General features: G+C 37.7%; 1 protein-coding gene across 1 annotated transcript in view; it reads left to right on the forward strand.

The window, feature by feature from the left end:
- The window catches only part of ATF6 (activating transcription factor 6), a 220,086-nt gene that overhangs the window by 75,436 nt on the left and 120,575 nt on the right, over positions 1 to 24,075 (forward strand). Inside the window, exons 11-14 of the mRNA XM_060033171.1 lie at positions 8,495 to 8,608; positions 9,687 to 9,786; positions 15,443 to 15,510; positions 22,507 to 22,621. Of these exons, the coding sequence (XP_059889154.1) occupies positions 8,495 to 8,608; positions 9,687 to 9,786; positions 15,443 to 15,510; positions 22,507 to 22,621 (397 nt within the window). The remainder of the gene's footprint in view (positions 1 to 8,494; positions 8,609 to 9,686; positions 9,787 to 15,442; positions 15,511 to 22,506; positions 22,622 to 24,075) is intronic.

Genomic DNA, 24,075 nt, shown 5'->3' on the forward strand with positions numbered 1-24,075 from the left:
TCTCTTCCCTCTTGCGTCTTCCTCCTTCCCACCCTCCCGATCCCACCCCTCTAGGTGGTCACAAAACACCGAGCTGATCTCCCTGTGCTATGTGTCTGCTTCCCTCTAGCTATTTGTTTTACACTTGGTAGTGTACATATGTCCATGCCACTCTCACTTCATCCCAGCTTACCCTTCCCCCTCCCCGTGTCCTCAACTCGTTCTCTACATCTGTGTCTTTATTCCTGTCCGGCCCCTAGGTTCTTCATGACCATTTAAAATTTTTTTTTAGATTCCATATATATGTGTTAGCATACAGTATTTATTTTTCTCTTTCTGACTTACTTCACTCTGTATGACAGTCTCTAGGTCCATCCACCTCACTACAAATAACTCAATTTCATTTCTTTTTATGGCTGAGTAATATTCCACTGGATATATATGCCACATCTTCTTTACCCATTCATCTGTCAGTGGACACTTAGATTGCTTCCATGTCCTGGCTTTTGTAAATAGAGCTGCAGTGAACATTGTGGTGCATGACTCTTTTTGAATTATGTTTTTCTCAGGGTATATGCCCATTAGTGGGATTGCTGGGTCGTCTGGTAGTTCTATTTAAAATTTTTTAAGGAACCTCCATACTGTTCTCCATAGTGGCTGTATCAATTTACATTCCCACCAACAGTGCAAGGGGGTTCCCTTTCTTCCACACCCTTTCCAGCATTTCTTGTTTGTAGATTTTTTGATGATGGCCATTCTGACTTGTGTGAGATGATATCTCATTGTAGTTTTGATTTGCATTTCTCTAATGATTAATGATGTTGAGCATCCTTTCATGTGTTTGTTGGCAATCTGTATATCTTCCTTGGAGAAATGTCTATTTAGGTCTTCTGCCCATTTTTGCAATGGGTTGTTTGTTTTTTTCACATTGAGCTGCATGAGCTGCTTGTAAATTTTGGAGATTAATCCTTTGTCAGTTGCTTCATTTGCAAATGTTTTCTCCCATTCTGAGGGTTGTCTTTTTTTCTTGATTATGGTTTCCTTTGCTGTGCAAAAGCTTTGCAGTTTCATTAGGTCTCATTGGTTTATTTTTGTTTTTATTTCCATTTCTCTAGGAGGTGGGTCAAAAAGGATCTTGCTGTGATTTATGTCATAGAGTGTTCTGCCTTTTGTTTTTTAATAATTTTTATCTTTTTTACCTTTTTAAAAAAAATTTTTTACAGCTTTATTGGAGTATAATTGCTTAGCAATGATGCGTTAGTTTCTGCTTTATAACAAAGTGAATCAGTTATACATATACATATGTTCCCATATCTCTTCCCTCTTGCGTCTTCCTCCCTTCCACCCTCCCTATCCCACCCCTGCAGGCGGTCACAAAGCACCGAGCTGATCACCCTGTGCTATGTGGCTGCTTCCCACTAGCTATCTACCTTATGTTTGGTAGCGTATATATGTCCATGCCTCTCTCTCGCTTTGTCACAGCTCACCCTTCCCCCTCCCCATATCCTCAAGTCCATTCTCCAGTAGGTCTGTGTCTTTATTCCTGTCTTACTCCTAGGTTCTTCATGACATTTTTTTTCTTAAATTCCATATATATGTGTTAGCATATGGTATTTGTCTTTCTCTTTCTGACTTACTTCACTCTGTGTGACAGACTCTAGGTCTATCCACCTCATTACAAATAGCTCAATTTCGTTTCTTTTTATGGCTGAGTAATATTCCATTGTATATATGTGCCACATCTTCTTTATCCATTCATCCGATGATGGACACTTAGGTTGTTTCCATCCCTGGGCTATTGTAAATAGAGCTGCAATGAACATTTTGGTACATGACTCTTTTTGAATTATGGTTTCCTCAGGGTATATGCCTAGTAGTGGGATTGCTGGGTCGTATGGTAGTTCTATTTGTAGTTTTTTAAGGAACCTCCATACTGTTCTCCATAGTGGCTGTACCAATTCACATTCCTACCAGCAGTGCAAGAGTATTCCCTTTTCTCCACACCCTCTCCAGCATTTATTGTTTCTAGATTTTTTGATGATGGCCATTCTGACCATTGTAGTTTTGATTTGCATTTCTCTAATGATTAATGATGTTGAGCATTCTTTCATGTGTTTGTTGGCAGTCTGTATATCTTCTTCGGAGAAATGTCTATTTAGGTCTTCTGCCCATTTTTGCAATGGGTTTTTTTTTTTTTCACATTGAGCTGCATGAGCTGCTTGTAAATTTTGGAGATTAATCCTTTGTCAGTTGCTTCATTTGCAAATATTTTCTCCCATTCTGAGGGTTGTCTTTTGGTCTTGTTTATGGTTTCCTTTTCTGTGCAAAAGCTTTGAAGTTTCATTAGGTCCCATTTGTTTATTTTTGTTTTTATTTCCATTTCTCTAGGAGGTGGGTCAAAAAGGATCTTGCTGTGATTTATGTCATAGAGTGTTCTGCCTATGTTTTCCTCTAAGAGTTTTATAGTTTCTGGCCTTACATTTAGGTCTTTAATCCATTTTGAGCTTATTTTTGTGTATGGTGTTAGGGAGTGGTGTAATTTCATTCTTTTACATGTAGCTGTCCTGTTATCCCAGCACCACTTATTGAAGACACTGTCTTTTCTCCATTGTATATTCTTGCCTCCTTTATAAAAAATAAGGTGAGCATATGTGCATGGGTTTATCTCTGGGCTTTATGGCCTGTTCCATTGATCTATCTTTCTGTTTTTGTGCCAGTACCATACTGTCTTGATTACTGTACCTTTGTAGTATAGTCTGAAGTCTGGGAGCCTGATTCCTCCAGCTCCATTTTTCTTTCTCAAGATTGCCTTGGCTGTTCGGGGTCTTTTGTGTTTCCATACAAATTGTGAAGTTTTTTGTTCTAGTTCTGTGAAAAATGCCAATGGTAGTTTGATAGGGATTACATTGAATCTGTAGATTGCTTTGGGTAGTATAGTCATTTTCACAATGTTGATTCTTCCAATCCAAGAACTTGGTATATCTCTCCATCTGTTAGTATCATCTTTAATTTCTTTCATCAGTGTCTTATAGTTGTCTGCATACAGGTGTTTTGTCTCCTTAGGTAGGTTTATTCCTAGGTATTTTATTCTTTTTGTTGCAGTGGTAAATGGGAGTGTTTCCTTAATTTCTCTTTCAGATTTTTTATCATTAGTGTATAGGAATGCAAGAGATTTCTGTGCATTAATTTTGTATCCTGGTACCTTACCAAATTCATTGATTAGCTCTAGTAGTCTTCTGGTAGCATCTTTAGGATTTTCTGTGTATAGTATCACGTCATCTGCAAAGAGTTACAGCTTTACTTCTTTTTTTCTGATTTGTATTCCTTTTATTTCTTTTACTTCTCTGATTGCTGTGGCTAAAACTTCCAAAACTATGTTAAATAATACTGGTGAGAGTGGACACTCTTGTCTTGTTTCTGATCTTAGGGGAAATGGTTTCAGTTTTTCACCATTGAGAACGATGTTGGCTGTGGGTTTGTCATATATGGCCTTCATTATGTTGAGGAAAGTTCCCTCTATGCCTACTTTCTGGAGGGTTTTTATCATAGATGGGTTTCGAATTTTGTTGAAAGCTTTTTCTGCATCTATTGAGATGATTATATGGTTTTTCTCCTTCAGTTTGTTTATGTGGTTTATCACATTGAATGATATGCATATCATTGCATTCCTGGGATAACCCCACTTGATGTGTATGATCCTTTTATTTTTTTATTTCTTTTAACACCTTTATTGGAGTATAATTGCTTTACAATGGTGTGTTATTTTCTGCTTTATAACAAAGTGAATCAGCTATACATATACATTTATCCCCGTATCTATTCCCTCTTGTGTCTCTCTCCCTCCCACCCTCCCTATCCCACTCCTCTAGGTGGTCACAAAGCACCGAGCTGATCTCCCTGTGCTATGCGGCTGCTTCCCACTAGCTATCTATTTTACATTTGGTAGTGTTTATATTTCCATGCCATTCTCCTACTTTGTCCCAGCTTACCCTTCCCACTCCCCATGTCCACAAGTCCATTCTCTTGTAGGTATGAGTCTTTATTCCCATCCTGCCCCTAGGTTCTTCATGACCATTCTTAAAAAATTTTAGATTCCATATATATGTGTTAACATATGGTATTTGTTTTTATCTTTCTTACTTACTTCACTTTGTATGACAGACTCTAGGTCCATCCACCTCACTACAAATAACTCAATTTTGTTTCTTTTTATGGCTGAGTAATATTCCGTTGTATATATATACCACATCTTCTTTATCCATTCATCTGTCGATGGACACTTAGGTTGCTTCCATGTCCTGGCTATTGTAAATAGAGCTTCAGTGAACATTGTGGTACATGACTCTTTTTGAATTATGTTTTTCTCATTGCCTTATGTATTGAGGCGCTTCTTTATTGGGTGCGTAAATATTTACAATTCTTATATCTTCTTCTTGGATTGATCCCTTGATCATTATGTAGTGTTCTTCTTTGTCTCTTATAATAGTCTTTATTTTAAAGTCTGTTTTGTCTGATATGATAATTGCTACTCCAGCTTTCTTTAGATTTCCATTTGCTGGAATATCTTTTTCCATCCCCTCACTTTCAGTCTGTATGTGTCCCTAGGTCTGAAGTGGGTCTTTTGTAGACACCATATATACGGGTCTTGTTTTTGTATCCATTCAGCCAGTCTGTGTCTTTTGGTGGGAGCATTTAATCCATTTACATTTAAAGTAGTCATCGATATGTATGTTCCTATTCACATTTTCTTAATTGTTTTGGGTTTGTTATTATAGGTCTTTTCCTTCTCTTGTGTTTCCTGCCTAGAGAAGTTCCTTTAGCATTTGTTGTAAAGCTGGTTTGGTGGTACTGAATTCTCTTAGCTTTTGCTTGTCTGTAAAGATTTTAATTTATCCATTGAATCTGAATGAGGTCCTTGCTGGGTAGAGTAGTCTTTGTTGTAGGTTTTTTGTTTTTTTTTTTTTTTTTGCGGTACACGGGCCTCTCACTGCTGTGGCCTCTCCCGTTGCGGAGCACAGGCTCCGGACGCGCAGGCTCAGCGGCCATGGCTCATGGGCCCAGCTGCTCCGCGGCATGTGGGATCTTCCCGGACCGGGGCACGAACCCGTGTCCCCTGCATCGGCAGGCGGACTCTCAACCACTGCGCCACCAGGGAAGCCCCTGTTGTAGGTTTTTCCCTTTCATCACTTTCAATATGTCTTGCCACTCCCTTCTGGCTTGCAGAGTTTCTGCTGAAAGATCAGCTGTTAACCTTATGGGGATTCCCTTGTATGTTATTTGTTCTTTTTCCCTGCTGCTTTTAATATGTTTTCTTTGTATTTAATTTTCGGTAGTTTGATTAATATGTGTCTTAGCGTGTTTCTCCTTGGATTTATCCTGTATGGGACTCCGTGTGCTTCCTGGACTTGATTAACTATTTCCTTTCCCATTTTAGGGAAGTTTTCAACTATAATCTCTTCAAATATTTTCTCAGTCCTTTTCTTTTTCTGTTCTTTTTCTGGGACCCCTATAATTCAAATGTTGGTGAGTTTAATATTGTCCCAGAGGTCTCTGAGACTGTCCTCAATTCTTCTCATTCTTTTTTCTTTATTCTGCTCTGCAGGAGTTATTTCCACTATTTTATCTTCCAGGTCACTTATCTGTTCTTCTGCCTCAGTTATTGTGCTATTGATTCCTTCTAGAGAATTTTAAATTTCATTTATTGTGGTGTTCATCATTGTTTGTTTGCTCTTTAGTTCTTCTAGGTCCTTGTTAAATGTTTCTTGTATTTTCTCCGTTCTGTTTCCAAGATTTTGGTTCATCTTTACTATCATTACTCTGAAATCTTTTTCAGGTAGACTGCCTATTTCCTTTTCATTTGTTTGGTCTGGTGGGTTTTTACCTTGCTCCTTCATCTGCTGTTTGTTTTTCTGTCTTCTCATTTTGCTTAATTTACTGTGTTTGGGGTCTCCTTTTTGCAGCCTGCAGGTTCGTAGTTCCCATTGTTTTTGGTGTCTGCCCCCAGTGGCTAAGGTTGGTTCAGTGGGTTGTGTAGGCTTCCTGGTGGAGGGTACTGGTGCCTGTGTTCTGGTGGATGAGGCTGGATCTTGTCTTTCTGGTGGGCAAGACCGTGTTTGGTGGTGTGTTTTGGGGTGTCTGTGATCTTATTATGATTTTAGGCAGCCTCTCTGCTAATGCGTGGGGTTGTGTTCCTGTCTTGCTAGTTGTTTGGCATAGGGTGTCCAGCACTCTAGCTTGCTGCTTGTAGAGTGGAGCTGGGTCTTACCATTGAGATGGAGATCTCTGGGAAAGCTTTTGCCATTTGAAATTACATGGAGCTGGGACGTCTCTTGTGGACCAATGTCCTGAACTCAGCTCTCCCACCTCAGAGGCACAGGCCTGACACCTGGCCGGAGCACCAAGACCCTGTCAGCCACATGGCTCCACAAGGATCCTGAGGGAGGCAGGCCCTTATCAGCTCAGGTGGAAACAGTGAAACTGGGTCAATCAAGCCTTGCGGTTCAGACACTGTACTGACAGAGACAACCATGCACGTGGGAGCAGCGCCATGTTCCCTCATCTCTGAGAGGACTGCTTCACCACTCGTGCACCAGACAACCCAGGATAAAATGGTTACAACAGGCTTCTTTATTTCTGTTTCTCAAGTCAGAAACCCTGGTTCCTCCCTTTCAACATGTGCTGTTGATGTTCTTTCCAAATATTATCTTGAATTGGTTCATTCTTCTTCATCTTCATTGCCACCACCTTAGTCCATAGTATCTTCATCTCTTGCCCAGATTGCTATAGATCTCTCCTAACTGGTCTCCCAGCTTCCCCTTTTGCCCCTATCAAAACTGTTTTTGGTAACAATGGCAAGGCATAAATGTAAATTAAAATATATCACTTCTCTACTTAATACCCTTTTGTGGCTTCTTATTAAATTTAGTAATTCCTTATCATAATCTGGTCTCTGTCTTTCCAACCTCATCTTGTGCCTCCCTCACTTGCTTACAACTCTTCAGCTGATGAGTAGTTTTCCTTAAGTTCCTTAAATCCTCCTTTGTCCCACCTGCCTCTGTCTAGAACGCTCTTACCCCAGTTTCTATAGGGCTGGCTTCCTCTCATCCTTTATGCCTTGTCTTAAATACCATCTCCTTTTCAGACCATTTTATCTAAAGTAGGCATTGTTGTTGGTTTTCTATTTCAACCATATGCTTATTTCTTTCATAGCTCTTACCACAGTTTGGATTTATTTTATGTGTTTGTTTTCTTGTATTTGGTCCATCTTCCCCACTAAGGTCTTTGAGGATGGAGACTTCATTTCCCTTGTTCCCTATTGGAATTCCAGCACCTAGCACAGTACCTGGCACACAGTTGGTATTCAGTAAATATTTGTTGATTGAATTAATGAAAAGTACAAATCTAGCTGTGTCCAATTTTGTGTTTATAGTTTTTCTTTTTAGATTTTAATATATCCAGTTTTCTAAATCCAGAGTATTGTATATAAAGAAATTCAAGATAGAGCTAAGATTTCTTAGTGAGAAAGGTTGAAATAGCTGACTGAAGGGAATAAATAACAATAATGCCCTCAGCTCAGATTCTAATTTTCAACTCAGATTTTGCTCCCTACGTCACATCCTGGATATGAATTTGCATGATATAGATCACTGTGATGATTAGGAAAGTATATTTTTTGAAGTTAATAGAATAACTGGTTAATGTCACTCTGTTGTTTTATTAGGGATTCTAAAATTTATATTTAGCTTTTCAAAGCTTTTACTTTTCTCCTACCAAGTATTTTATGCTTTCCCTTTCCCCTACCACACACACTGTTTTAAGGAGACTATTCAGTTCTGTTATCACAGATATGAGAATGACCACAAAACTTCAGTCCTGGTTACATAATACTTTCCTATCAATCGTAAGTCTTTCCTATCAATCGGTGGGTCTTTCCCCCAATTTCCCCTCTTACTTTGTCACCACCTCTGTTCCAGCAGCACTGTGTATGCCTTGAGCTCATTGAAGATATGAGCCATGTGTTATCATTGTATCCCTAGTTTCGGGTACATAATAATTGAGCAATAAATGTGAACTACCATGATAATCTCTGTAGAAAACTGGAAAATGAAATTTGTGCTGTGTGGTCTATACTTCCCTCCTTTTTAAATTACATTCACTTCTTTCCTGCAGTATGTTCTATTTACAATATTAAAAACTTTTTTTGTTGAAGTATAGTTGATTTACAATGTTGTGTTAATTTCTCCTGTACAGCAGAGTGATTCCATTTTATATGTATACACACACACACACACACACACACACACACACACACACACGCATTGTTTTTCATATTCTTTTCCATTATGGTTTATCAGGATATTGACTACAGTTCTCTGTGCTATACAGTAGGACTTCGTTGTTTATACAGTATTTTTATTTCCATGAAATCTTAATACTAGCAATGACTTTCTTATAGCAATCTTCGTCTTAGGAATTTAAGACAGAAGGTAACACATTTTGTAAATCTGTTTTTCAGATATGACCATTCTGTTTCAAATGACAAAGCCCTGATGGTGCTAACTGAAAAACCACTACTCTATATTCCTCCACCTCCCTGTCAGCCCCTGATTAACACAACAGAATCTCTCAGGTGAGTGTTTTCAGTTGTTGCAGATATATCTGAGTGGGTTCCTGTGTTTAGCTTTGGAACCTAGAAAAGTATTTGTTCAAATTAACCAAGTGGTTGAGAAAACTATGAATTATTTATTGAATAACCGTAGGCATATCAATTGTTGTCCAGTTTCCCCAGCAACCTGATAGAGATGGTGATGGGTCTATTTCATGTGATGGTATTGGGGTTGTATACTTAAATATGTCTTATTTGAAAACTGAAGAATGATATTAATATAAAAATTCAGGGTAAGTGTTAGACTCGCAGTGGTAACATTCATAGTGGAAAGTACTTTTTTCTTCTAATTAGGAAGATAATAATTTGAAGATATGTGATTCTGGAGTCATTTTCACATTAGTGTACTTTTCTTTATCTACTTTTCCCTTGAATTTTTTCCTGTGATTTTGGATCCTATCTTTGAACCTCAAAAACTGCTTCAGTTTTTTTGTGATACATAGTAATCAACTATATTTAAGTAAGTATAGTCTGACATCTTCACAACTGCTCTAAAGAGTAAGCAAAATAAAGGGAAGTTATATTTGAACTGGCTTTTTTTTTTTTTTAATTTCCAGTGTTGGAAAATTTGGATTATAGTACCTTGAAATTTCTCCTCCTGAGCAGTTGATTCATTCTTTTTCTACTCCCCAAAAAAGCATTATTTTCAAAGGCTTTAATGAATCCATTTGTTGTTAGGAGTCCTATGACTTGTTTTGTGCTCTCCAGTGTCTCCAGTATTTGTGTGTACATAGTCCAAGAGCAGAAACAGGAAATACTATTTTGTGGAAAAACCTTTGCATCCAATATTGATGTTTGCCAGGTATTTAGCTCTAATTTTCTTTGAATTTTGAACTCATGATTGAGGAGGCTACCATATAAAAATGCATGTCATTAAAGATAACATTAAGTGTCTTAGCTTTCTCAAATCAAAAAAGAATATTGAACCATTAGGCACTTGGAATGCTCTTTAGAACCTCAGAATATGATTAAATTCATTTCCAACCAAAGGTGAGACATCTGTTTCTATGAAATATGTTTAACTAATTAAGCTATTTTATAGGTTAAATCATGAACTTCGAGGGTGGGTTCATAGACACGAAGTGGAAAGGACCAAGTCGAGAAGAACGACAAATAATCAACAGAAAACCCGTATTCTTCAGGTTTGTTTCTGCTTGTCTTTGAACAATAGTTGGCATATTTGTTAGAAGGCTTCCTGTAGATGTGTTGCTCTCTTCTTTGGAACATTTGGGAAGCTTGAACTTTAGCCACTTCCCACTACCTCCTGCTGCTACTGAAGCAGGTGTCACTGCCATTGAAACCCTCCTCCCAGGTTTCACAGCACTCATTTAGGTTTTATAGCACTAGTATTTCCTGCTCAGACATAGTGCTGTTTCCTGCTCTCTCCCTCAAATTTGCTTTCAAGCCAGGGGTTTTATGCATGGACATCTGTATGACATGTTTTTGGCACAAATAATATAATAAATGATATTGTTTATCTCCTCTGTTCTTAGAGCTTTTCAAATGTAGGACAGCTTAGAAGTGAAGGCACATCTCCGTGGAGGGCATTTTTGTACTTAGACTTGTAGCACTACAGGTTAATGACAGCTCTTATTTAGAACCTATTAAACTGGGCTTCTATCTTAATATTGTTTACCACAAAGCACCATTTATAGTCTTTCTGTCATTCAACTATTTATTACTACTTCTGAAGCACTTAGACTGACACATTGCATTCTCCCAGCAAATGTTACCTGTGGTAGTAATAATGAGCCAGGTACTGTTCTCGACCCTGGGAATACAGTAGAGGGTATGATAAAATCCCTGCCTTCATGGAACTTACATTCTAATGGGAAAGATAAACAATAAACACGTAAAGTGAAATAAGTCATACAAAAAAAGACAAATACTGTATGATCTCATTTACATGTGGAATCTTGAAAAAATACCCAACAAACTCATGGATACAGAGAACAGATTGTGGTTGCCAGAGGTGGTGGGTGGAGGGTACAGACTTCCAGTTATGAAATAAAGAAGTCATGAGGATGTAGTTTACTGCATGATAACCATAGTTAATAATACTGTAGTGTATATTTGAAAGTTGCTAAGAGAGTAGATCTTTAAAGTTCTCATCATGAGGGAAAAAATTAAATTAAAAAATAAATAAACAAGTAAATAAATAAATATACTAAAAATTAGAAGTTCTCTAAAGAAAAAGCAGGGTTGGAAGTTAGAGTTTGAATGGAGAGGTGAGTGGCTATTTTAGATTGGGTGGTTAGAGAAGCCTTCTCTAAAGAGATACCACTTGAGTAAGGTATTGTCAAGGTAGTTATTACCAGCTGTTATAACATTTAGCCTCAAAATCTCAGTAGTTTAATGGAATAAAAATTTGTTTCTCACCCAGAGTTTGAGGTAGCTCTCTAGAATGGGTTTCCTCCAAGCAGTGACTAAGGAATCCAGGTTCTTCCACATTGTAGCCCAGCAACTTGAAATCCTTTGCTTTTAGCTTTGGGTGTTGGGGAAGAAAGTTTGGAAGATTATGCAGCATGTTTTAGGGATCAGGCCTGGACTTTAGTCAATGTTCAGTTGACTAAAACTGTCACTTTTCCCAGCCTCCCTTGCAGAAGGTTAGGCAGATGTAGTCTTCCTATGTGCTTGGGATGAAGAAGGGGTTTGGTGAGAACATAGCTTTTGCCATAGGCAGAAAATGAAGGACAAAATGTAAAGGTCTAGGAGAAAATCTGGAGAAACAGCTTCTAGACCAAGGGAATAGAAAGTATAGGGACCCTCAGGAGGAAACAGTTTGCATATTTGAGGAACATCAAGAAGTTGAGTAAGGCTGGATTACAATGACTAAGGGGAGAGTAGCCAAAGATGATGTCAGAAAGACAGAGGAGGCTAAATCATATCAAATCTCATATGCAATGGTGAGAACTTAGGTTTTCATCCTAGGTGCGAGAGGACAGCATTGAGAGGTTTGAGCAAGGCTGTGACTTGATCTGATTTATATTTTTAAAAGATTGCTCTAACTGCTACCCCAGGTAGAACACAGCAGGGAACATGAGTGGATGTAGGGAGACCAGTTAAGCCATTTCAGTAGTGTAGGTGGGAGATCATTGTGGGCCATACTAGAGTGGTAAATTTGAAGGTGGAGGAAAGTACTTGAATGCCAAATATATTTTGAAAGTATAGATGATGAAATTGCTATTGTAAAATAAAAAGGAAACAGTGGTAATTCCTATGCTATAGCTGCTGGATGAATGATGATGCCATTTACTGAGACTGAGAGTAGGGAAGGAGGAGTTGGAGGCAAGAAAAAAGAGTTTTAGATATATTAAGTTTGAGATGGCTATTAGACATTCAAGTGGAGAAGTCAGGTGGCTACTTAGATATCCAGGTCTGGAGTATAGGGGAGAGGTTGAGACTGGAAGTTTAATTTGGGATGATATCACCTAGAGAGAAGGTAAAAAGAAGAGAAAAGAGGTAAGGAACTGAACCCTGGAACAACGTCAACATTAGAGGTTAAAAGACAAGGAAAAATCAGCACTTGAGAAGGAAGAGGAGTGGCTGGCCAGTAGAATAGGAAAAAATGTAGGATAGTTGTATCCAAAAACCCAAGCAAAGAAAGTTTTTAAGGAAGAGGATGTGATTTACTGTTACAGAGGTTAAGAGGTGTTGATTAAGATGAGGACTGGGAAATTACCATTGGATTTGATTATTAGAACTTGTTAATGACTTTGATGAAGGTTGTCTCATTGGAGTGGTGATGACAAAAGTCTGAGCGATGTGGGTTCAGGAAGTAAAAATAAAATGAGGAAATAGAGAAAATTATTTCAGGATGATCCCCATTAATGGAAACAGAGAAATGGAGTAGCTGTAAGAATCAAGGAAGAGGTTTTATTTTGGGATGGGATATGTTTCACCAGGTTTACCTGTTTATCTACTAATGGAAACTCCTAAGCTATTTGATTATTTGGAGACTAATTGGAAGCAGCACATGATAGGTTCCTAAGTACATTAAAAGTATATTGAGAAACATGGACTTTTAACCATTAAGGGACTGTTTTCAACTATAAAATAATGAGGGTTAGTCTAAATGAGCTTAAGCTCTGACATTTGAGATTCCATGATTATCCAGTATGTGTTTCTCTGGGCCTCTCAGGCACTTTTTGTTCACCTATTATGGCATCTTTATTGGTTGTTAGTACATCATTACTAATGTCACAGTTACCTCAGAGTCCCAAAGCTGTTTACTGACGTTGGAATACAGTGTCCAGTCTGCCAAAGCCTACACGTTAGCTGCCTCCATGGCTGGAGGAAAAATGGACTCTGTTTCCCTTCTGCTTTCCAAATCTGGTGCAAGTATATGTTATTTGTAGAAGCTAAATTATGTCTAGACCCTGATAGCAAAAAAGTTTGGGTAATATAGTTTTCAGGCTTTCATCCCTTGTTACACAGGGGAAGAGCAAAAAGGGGGCAGGAAGAGGTAATTGCCAGTAGAGAATTCCACACAGCTGGTAAAATGGGCTTTATGAAAAATTAGATGAAAATTATTGGCCTAAATGAGTTTTTTGCCTTATCTTTTGACATATTAAATTAAGGAGTCATAAAAATTCTAAATGTGTAGGCTCCAAGTAACAAAGTTTCAAAAACATAATGCAAAAAAGTGACAGAACTAAAGGGAAAAACAGATAAATCTGCAACATAATTGGAGATTTTAATATCTTTCTCATTTCTATGTAAATGTCTGTCTCACTTTTTTTTGCTGATTGTGACCTTTTGCTAAATCCACATAGCTAAAAATGCTGAAGTTCATAGCCAAGTTTTCAGAAGTCCCTTTGTTTATTGGTGTAAATCTTAGATAGGTAAATGGCATATCAATTGCTGTTTGCCTGATGTCTCTGTAACTCAGCTTTCCTTAAATCCTACCCACTCATTTCTGAGCCTAGAGAATGAAGTCTGGCTTCTTTCAGACTTCTCTGCTAATTTCATGTGTGCCAAAGTAGCAAAATCATTTAAAATTCACCAGTTATTTAATGTTTATTTTAAATTTTATATTTATCCACTAGCTGTAGTTTAATTTTGGCTTGATTTACTACTTACTTGATAAGCATATCAATAAATACAGTACTTTATTATTTAAATGTATTTGTTTTTCCTTTCATTTTATCTGTGCTTTTTATTTTTGTTTAACACATTTTTAAACTTACTATATGTAAGCCTGACATTAGATTTTCGTAAAATTAGACCCTTGACTTGTTACAGAGCCAGAAATTGGAAGCCCTCTATTCATCCCTGCATATTGGTTCCATCTACCACCAAACAAAATTGTTCCCTCTTCTCTTCCCATAACCCTTTGTATATTCTTCTATTTTAGCATCACATTATATCATTTCTACATATCTGTCTTCCCAGTTAAACTGCAAGCTTCTAGAGGGCAAAAGTCAAATGTTAAATTCTGTAGCACCAGTACATGTAGTAGGCACTCTATGAAAGTTTGATTGCTGAAGGAAGGATGGATGGATATAGTAATGAACAAATGCTAGTAATCTTAAGATTAAACAGTTATTCAAGTCACTGTTCGACAGGGTAATAATAAGGTCACTTCCTAACATAATAATTGGTAATGTGCTCTTGAACTCTGATACTCTTATAAAACTTTTTTGAAGATCAGCTTACAAAGCTGCTGGGGTATATAAGAAAGCATAGTGCAAAGCAGGTGCTATATGGAAGACAGGTTTCCAGTGTAGTCTATGTGGACCACTAATGGTTCCAGATTGGACTGTTCTCTGGCCAAGAATCATTGATGAGATATCTTTATGATGGATTAGGCCACAGGTGTATTTAGGCATGAAGATCTTTGTGTTTAATTCAGTAAACAATAAGATCTAGTTTCATTATGAACCTTTCATAATTCAGGAAATTTTCATTCGGAAAATAATTATTTTAGACAAACGTAAGTTGTTATGTGTTCAGTAATACTTGTATGACTTGGTGATAAACCTTGTGATACTTGGACTAAGTTTTTGAGCTTTTTTTTTTTTTTTTTTTTTTGCGGCATGCTGGCCTCTCACTGTTGTGGCCTCTCCCGTTGTGGAGCACAGGCTCCAGACGCACAGGCCCAGCGGCCATGGCTCGTGGGCGCAGCCGCTCCACGGCATGTGGGATCTTCCCGGACCGGGGCACAGACCTGTGTCCCCTGCATCAGCAGGCAGACTCTCAACCACTGCGCCACCAGGGAAGTCCTGAGCTATTTCTTTAATCTTTGTGGGGAGTGCCTTAAATGTCTTACTGTCCGTAAGACACACCTCTCAGCCCAGAATGTGACCAAAAGAGTTCTAATTTCTATATTGGTGTTTAGTTATGTGAACTTAATATGTCAGTATATTCATGAAAACAACTTTACGGGGACTTCCCTGATGGCGCAGTGGTTAAGAATCTGCCTGCCAATGCAGGGGACATGGGTTTGATCCCTGGTCTGGGAAGATCCCACATGCCATGGAGCAACTAAGCCTGTGCGCCACAACTAGTGAGCTTGTGCACCACAACTACTGAAGCCCGTGTGCCTAGAGCCTGTGCTCCGCAACAAGAGAAGCCACCGCAATGAGAAGCCCATGCATCACAACGAAGAGTAGCCCCCGCTCGCTGCAACTAGAGAAAGCCTGTGTACAGCAACGAAGACCCAAAGCAGCCAAAAAAAAAAAACCAAACAAACTTTATGAATACTTTAATGAAGTTTAGTAAATGTAGAATGAGTCAGTATAGGAAGCTTTTCATATGATTACATTATGTGACATCTAACCATTTTTTATCTTTCAGGGTGCTCTGGAACAGGGCTCAAATTCTCAGCTCATGGCTGTCCAATACACAGAAACCACTAGTATCAGGTAAGAAAGTGTGGAAGCTCTTGGCTAAGGAATTTTATTATTTATTTATTTATTTATTCATTCATTCATTCACTCACTCACTCACTCACTCACTCACCTGCTCCGGGTCTTAGTTGTGGCATATGGGATCTTCGTTGTAGCATGTGGGATGTAGTTCCCTGACCAGGGATCAAACCCGGGCCCACTGCATTGGGAGCTTGGAGTCTTAACCACTGGACCACCAGGGGGGTCCCAGGAATTTTAAATACCTAGGATTTCAGTAAGGTTGAAATACACACTTCTCTTCCATCTTAAACTTGTTCTCATCATTATCTTGTAGAAATAGGTAATTCAGATATATGTAGAAACTAACAGTTCTCTGTAACCAGAATATTTCATTCATTTACTATGTGTATATTTAAAAATATATTCATATTATTTCTTCATTAGTTAAAAATGTTTTTAATCTCTGTACCTTCCTCTCAAGTTTGCTGTGAACCTGAAACTGTTATTTAAAAAATAATCTTTAAAAAATGTTTTAAAGTGAATTATAGTTGACCTTCCTTATTCATATATTCCGTATTTATGAATCCGCTTACTTGCAAAAATTTATTTCTACCCGCAAAATCAATACTGAAAGTGCTGTCATGGTCATTTGCATTCCCAAAAGTTTAACAAAGCAATACTTCGCCTTCCTGTTTCAGCTCTCGTACTGTAAACAGTTGTCCTTTTTGAGGTCTATTTAGTGCCATATTTTTCACATTTTATGATTTTTGCTTGTGAATTCTTCCTGTAAAACGGCCCCCAAGCATAGTACTGAAGTGCTGCCTAGTGTTCATAAGCTTGAGAAAGCTGTATTGTGCCGTGTGGAGAAAATACACACGTTAGAAAGCTTCATTCATGCATGAGATATACTGCTATTGACTGTGAGTTCAGTGTTAATGAGTGAACAGAATTTGTTAAAGAAGGTGTCTTTAAATAGAAACACATAAAACAGGGTTATATATTGATCAGTTGATAAAAATGCTGTAACTGAGAGAGCCTCATCCACCAGAGGGCAGACAGCAGAAGCAAGAAGAACTACAGTCCTGCAGCCTGTGGAACAAAAACGATATTCATAGAAAGATAGACAAGATGAAAAGGCAGAGGGCTATGTACCAGATGAAGGAACAAGATAAAACCCCAGAAAAATAACTAAATGAAGTGGAGATAGACAACCTTCCAGAAAAAGAATTCAGAATAATGATAGTGAAGATGATCCAGGACCTCAGAAAAAGAATGGAGGCAAAGATCAAGAAGGTGCAAGAAATGTTTAACAAAGACCCAGAAGACCCAAACAAACAGAGGTGAACAATACAATAACTGAAATGAAAACTACACTAGAAGGAATCAATAGCAGGATAACTGAGGCAGAAGAATGGATAAGTGACCTGGAAGACAGAATGGTAGAATTCACTGCCATGGAAGAGAATAAAGAAAGAAGGATGAAAAGGAATGAAGACAGCCTCAGAGACCTCTGAGATAACATTAAATGCAACAACATTCGCATTATAGGGGTCCCAGAAGGAGAAGAGAGAGAGAAAGGGCCCGAGAAAATATTTGAAGAGATTATAGTCGAAAACTTCCCTAACATGGGAAAGGAAATAGCCACTCAAGTCCAGGAAGCATAGCGAGTCCCATACAGGATAAACCCAAGAAGAAACAAGCTGAGACACATAGTAATCAAATTGGCAAAAATTAAAGACAAAGAAAAATTATTGAAAGCAGCAAGAGAAAAATGACAAATAACATACAAGGGAACTCCCATAAGGTTAACAACTGATTTCTCAGCAGAAACTCTACAAGCAAGAAGGGAGTGGCATGATATACTTACAGTGATGAAAGAGAAGAACCTACAACCAAGATTACTTTGCCCGGCAAGGATCTCATTCAGAATTGATGGAGAAATAAAAAGCTTTACAGACAAGCAAAAGCTAAGAGAATTCAGCACCACCAAACCAGCTCTACAACAAATGCTAAAGGAACTCTTCTAAGTGGGAAACACAAGAGAAGAAAAGGAACTACAAAAGCAACCCCAAACAATTAAAAAAATGGTCATAGGAACATACATATTGATAATTACCTTAAAAGTGAATGGATTAAACGCTCCAACCAAAAGACACAGGCTTGCTGAATGGATACAAAAACAAGACCCATATATATGCTGTCTACAAGAGACCCAGTTCAGACCTAGGGATACATTCACATTGAAAGTGAGGGGATGGAAAAAGATATTCCATGCAAATGGAAATCAAAAGAAAGCTGGAGTAGCAATACTCCTATCAGATAAAATAGACTTTAAAATAAAGAATGTTACAAGAGACAAGGAACAACACTACATAATGATCAAGGGATCAATCCAAGAAGAAGGTATAACAATTGTAAATACACATGCACCCAACATAGGAGCACTTCAATACATAAGGCAACTGCTAACAGCTATAAAAGAGGAAATCTACAGTAATATACTAATAGTGGGGGACCTTAACACCTCACTTACACCAATGGACAGATCATCTAAACAGAAAATTAATAAGGAAACAGAAGCTTTAAATGACACAGTAGACCAGATAGATTTAATTGGCATTTATAGGACATTCCATCCAAAAACAGCAGATTACACTTTCTTCTCAAGGGCACACGGGACATACACCAGGATAGGTCACATCTTGGGTCACAAATCAAGCCTCAGTAAATTTAAGAAAACTGAAATCGTATCAAGCATCTTTTCTGACCACAACGCCATGAGATGAGAAATGAATTACGGGGGAAAAAACGTAAAAAATACAAACACGTGGAGGCTAAACAATACATTACTAAATAACCAAGAGATCACTGAAGAAATCAAAGAGGAAATCAAAAAATACCTAGACACAAATGATAATGAAAACACGACGATCCAAAACCTATGGGATGCAGCAAAAGCACTTCTAAGGTGGAAGTTCATATATACAAGTCTACCTCAAGAAACAAGAAACATCTCAAATAAACAATCTAACCTTACACCTAAAGGAACTAGAGAAAGAAGAACAAACAAAACCCAAAGTTAGCAGAAGGAAAGAAATCATAAAGATCAGAGCAGGAATAAATGAAATAGAAACAAAGAAACAAAAGCTAAGATCAATAAAACTAAAACCTGCTTCTTTGAGAAGATAAACAAAATTGATAAACCATTAGCCAGACTCATCAAGAAAAAGAGGGAGAGGACTCAAATCAATAAAATTAGAAATGAAAAAGGAAAAGTTACCACGGACACCGTAGAAATACAAAGCATCCTAAGAGACTACTACAAGCAACTCTATGCCAATAAAATGGACAACCTGGAAGAAATGGACAAATTCTTCGAAAGGTATAACCTTCCAAGACTGAACCAGGAAGAAATAGAAAATGTGAACAGACCAATCACAAGTAATGAAATTGAAACTGTGACTAAAAGTCTTCCAACAAACAAAAGTCCAGGACCAGATGGCTTCACCGGAGAATTCTATCAAACATTTAGAGAAGAGCTAACACCCATCCTTCTCAAACTCTTCCAAAAAATTGCAGAGGAAGGAACACTTCCAAACACATTCTATGAGGTCACCATCACCCTGATACCAAAACCAGACAAAGATACTACAAAAAAAAAAAGAAAATTACAGACCAATATCACTGATGAATATAGATGTAAAAATCCTCAACAAAATTCTAGTAAACAGAATCCAACAACACATTAAAAGGATCATATACCATGATCAAGTGGGATTTATCCCAGGGATGCAGGGATTCTTCAATATATGCAAATCAATCAATGTGATACACCATATTAACAAATTGAAGAATAAAAACCATATGATCATCTCAATACATGCAGACAAAGCTTTTGACAAAATTCGACACAAATTGGAAAAGAAGAAGTAAAACTGTCACTGTTTGCAGATGACATGATACTATACATAGAGAATCCTAAAGATGCCCCCAGAAACCTACTAGAGCTAATCAATGAATTTGGTAAAGTTGCAGAATACAAAATTAATGCACAGAAATCTCTTGCATTCCTATACACTAAAGATGAAAAATCTGAAAGAGAAGTTAAGGAAACATTCTCATTTACCATTGCAGCAAAAAGAATAAAATACTTAGGAATAAACCTACCTAGGGAGACAAAAGACCTGTATGCAGAAAACTATGACACTGATAAAAGAAATTAAAGGTGATACAAAAAGATGGAGAGATATACCATGTTCTTGGATGGAAGAATCAACATTGTGAAAATGACTATACTACTCAAAGCAAGCTACAGATTCAGTGCAATCCTTATCAAATTACCAGTGGCATTTTTTACAGAACTAGAACAAAAAATCTTAAAATTTGTATGGAGACCTGAAAGACCCTGAAGAGCAAAAGCAATCTTGAGGGAAAAAAACAGAGATGGAGGAATCAGACTCCCTGACTTCAGACTATACTACAAAGCTACAGTAATCAACACAATATGGTATTGGCACAAAAAAAGAAACATAGATCAATGGAACAGCATAGAAAGCCTGGAGATAAACTCACGCACCTATGGTCAACTAATCTATGACAAAGGAGGCAAAGATATACAATGGAGAAAAGACAGTCTCTTCAATAAGTGGTGCTGGGAAAACTGGACAGCTACATGTAAAAGAATGAAATTAGAACACTCCCTAAAACCATACACAAAAATAAACTCAAAATGGATTAGAGACCTAAGTGTAAGACTGGATACTATAAAATTGTTAGAGGAAAGCATAGGAAGAACACTCTTTGACAGAAATCACAGCAAGATCTTTTTTGATCCACGTCCTAGTGTAATGGAAATGAAAACAAAAATAAATGGGACCTAAGGAAACGTGAAAGCTTTTGCATAGCAAAGGAAACCATAAACAAGACAAAAAGACAACCCTCAGAATGGGAGAAAATATTTTCAAACGAATCAACAGACCCAGGATTAATCTCCAAAATATATAAACAGCTCATGCAGCTCAATATTAAAAAAACAAACAACCGAAATCAAAAATGGGCAGAAGACCTAAATAGACATTTCTCCAAAGAAGACATACTGATGGCCAAGAAGCACATGAAAAGCTGCTCGACATCAGTAATTATTAGAGGAATGCAAATTAGAACTACAATGAGGTATCACCTCACACTAGTTAGAATGGGCATCACCAGAAAATCTATAAACAACAAATGCTGGAGAGGGTGTGGAGAAAAAGGAGCCCTCTTGTACTGTTGGTGGGAATGTAAATTGATAACAGCCACTATGGAGAACAGTATGAAGGTTCCTTCAGAAACTAAAAATTGAATTACCATATGACCCAGCAATCCCAGTACTGGGCATATACCCAGAGAAATCCATAATGCAAAAAGACACATGCACCCCAATGTTCATTGCAGCACTATTTACAATAGCCAGGTCATGGAAGCAACCTAAATGCCCATCGACAGACAAATGGATAGAGAAGTTGTGGTACATATATACAATGGAATATTACTCAGCCATAAAAAGGAATGAAACTGGGCCATTTGTTGAGACGTGGATGGCTCTAGAGACTGTCATACAGAGTGAAATAAGTCAGAAAGAGTAAAACAAATATTGTATATTATCGCATATATGTGGAGCCAGAAAAATGGTACAGATGAACCAGTTTGCAGGGCAGAAATTGAGACACAGATGTAGAGAACAAACGTATGGACACCAAGGGGGGAAGCGGCAGGGCGGTGGTGGTGGTGGTGGGGTGAATTGGGCGATTGGGATTGACATTTATACACTGATGTGTATAAAATTGATGACTAATAAGAACCTGTTGTATAAAAAAATAAATTTTAAAAATTCAGGGAAAAAAATGCTGTAACTAAGCCTTCACAGGAACCTAACCTGTATTTCCCTTAGGAGAATGGTTAAGTGTTTGCTAATTCAGTGTTTGCACTGACTTTATAGGACTATAACTACCATAAATAATAAGAATTGACTGTATATTCAAAGTATTACAGTCAGAGATGGCCTCTTGAGCACGTGAAATTATTTCAAAGGAAGTTCTTATGACTCAGTTATAATTTCCTTTTAGGTCAATCTTGCCCTCCTCTTAAGTTAATAAAAGTTTGATTGAAGGCATAAAAGAATATGATTTTTCTTTTTGAAGAAAAATGAAGTCTTTTTTTTTTAACTCTAACTTTTGGGTGTTGGCTTATTGTGCTAAACAATAAAAGACCCTGAAAATATTATTAAGAACTATATTAATATCATTTGAGTATATCTTTTGGGATAAGATGTGCTCTGAGGTATTATAATTTTAGTTATAATTTTACCAAGGCACTGACTTGGTACTTTTAATATCTATGGCTAGCAGTTGTTGAGTGACTCCCATGGAAGAGGACCCATGCTTGGTACTAACATCTCTGACCCCAGTAACAGTCCTGGAAGGTTTATGTGGTTACCCTCATTTTATTGATGAGGAAACTGAGGTTCCTCAGAGATTGATTTCCCCAAGAATATCCAGTTGAGAGGCGGAGCAGGAATTCAGAGCCAGGTGTATTTGTTTCCAAATCCTAAGTGCTTTTCACCTTTCACACAGCCTCATAGACAAGTGCACCTTCACACATTTGACAGAACGGTGAAAGATAACTTTTCCTCAGACTTAATTTATGTTACCAAAATTTTAAAATCATGCAAACCAATGCAGAAATCTATTTTCTGGTACTTCTATTTTTTTTTTTTACATGCTTTGCAATGCACTTGACTGGTACATTTTAGAGCCTTGATACAGAAATGAGAGTTTTGGCTTTAGTGAGTTGGATCTTACAAATACCCTGACCTTGAGCTTTTCAAAATGTTACTATAAAAATTGCTGCCAAAATACTACTAATATTTTGGTTGAGAGAGATTCTTACAATTCAGAATGGGAAGCGTTTTTGAGAGGATAGAAATTTATTCGTTAAAGAACACTTTGCCACTTTGCCATTTTCTTACTTCAGCAGGAACTCAGGGAGTGAGCTACAGGTGTATTATGCTTCACCCAGAAGTTATCAAGACTTTTTTGAAGCCATCCACAGAAGGGGAGACACGTTTTATGTTGTGTCGTTTCGAAGGGTAAGTTCACTTTGAAAGAATAAAAGAAATAGTTTTGAATACCTGCTATATATGAGGCACTGAGCTGAATGCTGTGGAAGATAAAAAGATATGAGAGATAGGAAGCAATATAAAATAAATTGTATGAGTGGAACAGCCTAAGTGCTATAACACAAGCTTGATTTTGAGCTGTTCAGCGTTATGAAGTGGAAACATGGAGTTGATGCCAGGCAATATTTAGAAAATATAAGCTGCTTATTGATTTTTATTCTTTGTTTATAACCAACATATTATTTGTTTGTCTATAACCAGTGGAGAGGTATAAACATAAAAATGTCTTTTTAGGCTCTATTCCTGAGACTTTCTATCCCTCTTTTCTCTGTACTTCATCAAGCATTTACTCTTGCTAGTGAAGAATGTGTAAGATAATCAGTTAGCTTATATAAAAGTAAATGTTTATACGAGCACTTTATGTTACAAATGTGAGACTAAATGGGGAAAAAATGCAAAGCTTACTTTCATTCCATCTGCTTTTCCTCTAAAATGAAAATACATTCTGCATAGAGTTGCCATATGAATATCTCGGTTACAGTGCTGTATGTTAAACCAGTAACACATGAATGAATTAGAATTCCTTGGTAGTTTGTATCCTAGGCTTTTCTTTTTCTTTGTCTTTTTTTTTTAAAGGATGTAGAGAGTGTATGATAGAAATAAGCATATGCTAACAATAAACGATTCATTCTCTGATTATTGTCACCACTCACTGTCACTGAAATTCTCAGTTAACTCAATGCTTTTCCTAAGGTATAAATATCTAGCAGCTCAGAATTTTGGACCAGAGAACTTTGACACTTGAAGATTAGGGAAACCAAACATTTCATGTGTTTTTAGTTATTAATCAAATATGTTAGGAGATTTGGAATACTATAGTGATGGTATCTCATGATTTCTGCCTTTTCTCGAAAATTTCCTGTGTTCAGCTTATTCTCTCAGACATAGCTGGTATATTTCTATACTGTGCCAGCCTCCAAGTTCATTTTCAGCAGCAAGGGGGCAGCTGAGAACAGGGTTTCAGCAAGGCTCCAACTGTATTGGCTGACCAGAGCTTAGTATTAGCTTTGGGTTGACACAATCATGTTTAAAGTTGGCAGGGGTTGGGGGGTGGGAGTAAACTTTTTTGTGTGTGTGTGGTACGTGGGCCTCTCACTGTTGTGGCCTCTCCCGTTGTGGAGCACAGGCTCCGGACACGCAGGCTCAGCGGCCATGGCTCACAGGCCCAGCCGCTCCGTGGCATGTGGGATCCTCCTGGACTGGGGCACGAACCCACGTCCCCTGCATCGGCAGGCAGACTCTCAACCACTGCGCCACCAGAGAAGCCCAGGAGTAAACTTTTTAAGATGGGATCCAGCACTACGAAGAAGAGACTTGATACATGTTAAAATGAATGTGTTGAAGTATATGTTATGGAAGTTACC

This window comes from Delphinus delphis, chromosome 1 (genome assembly GCF_949987515.2).
Source record: "Delphinus delphis chromosome 1, mDelDel1.2, whole genome shotgun sequence".
Lineage (NCBI taxonomy): Eukaryota > Metazoa > Chordata > Mammalia > Artiodactyla > Delphinidae > Delphinus > Delphinus delphis.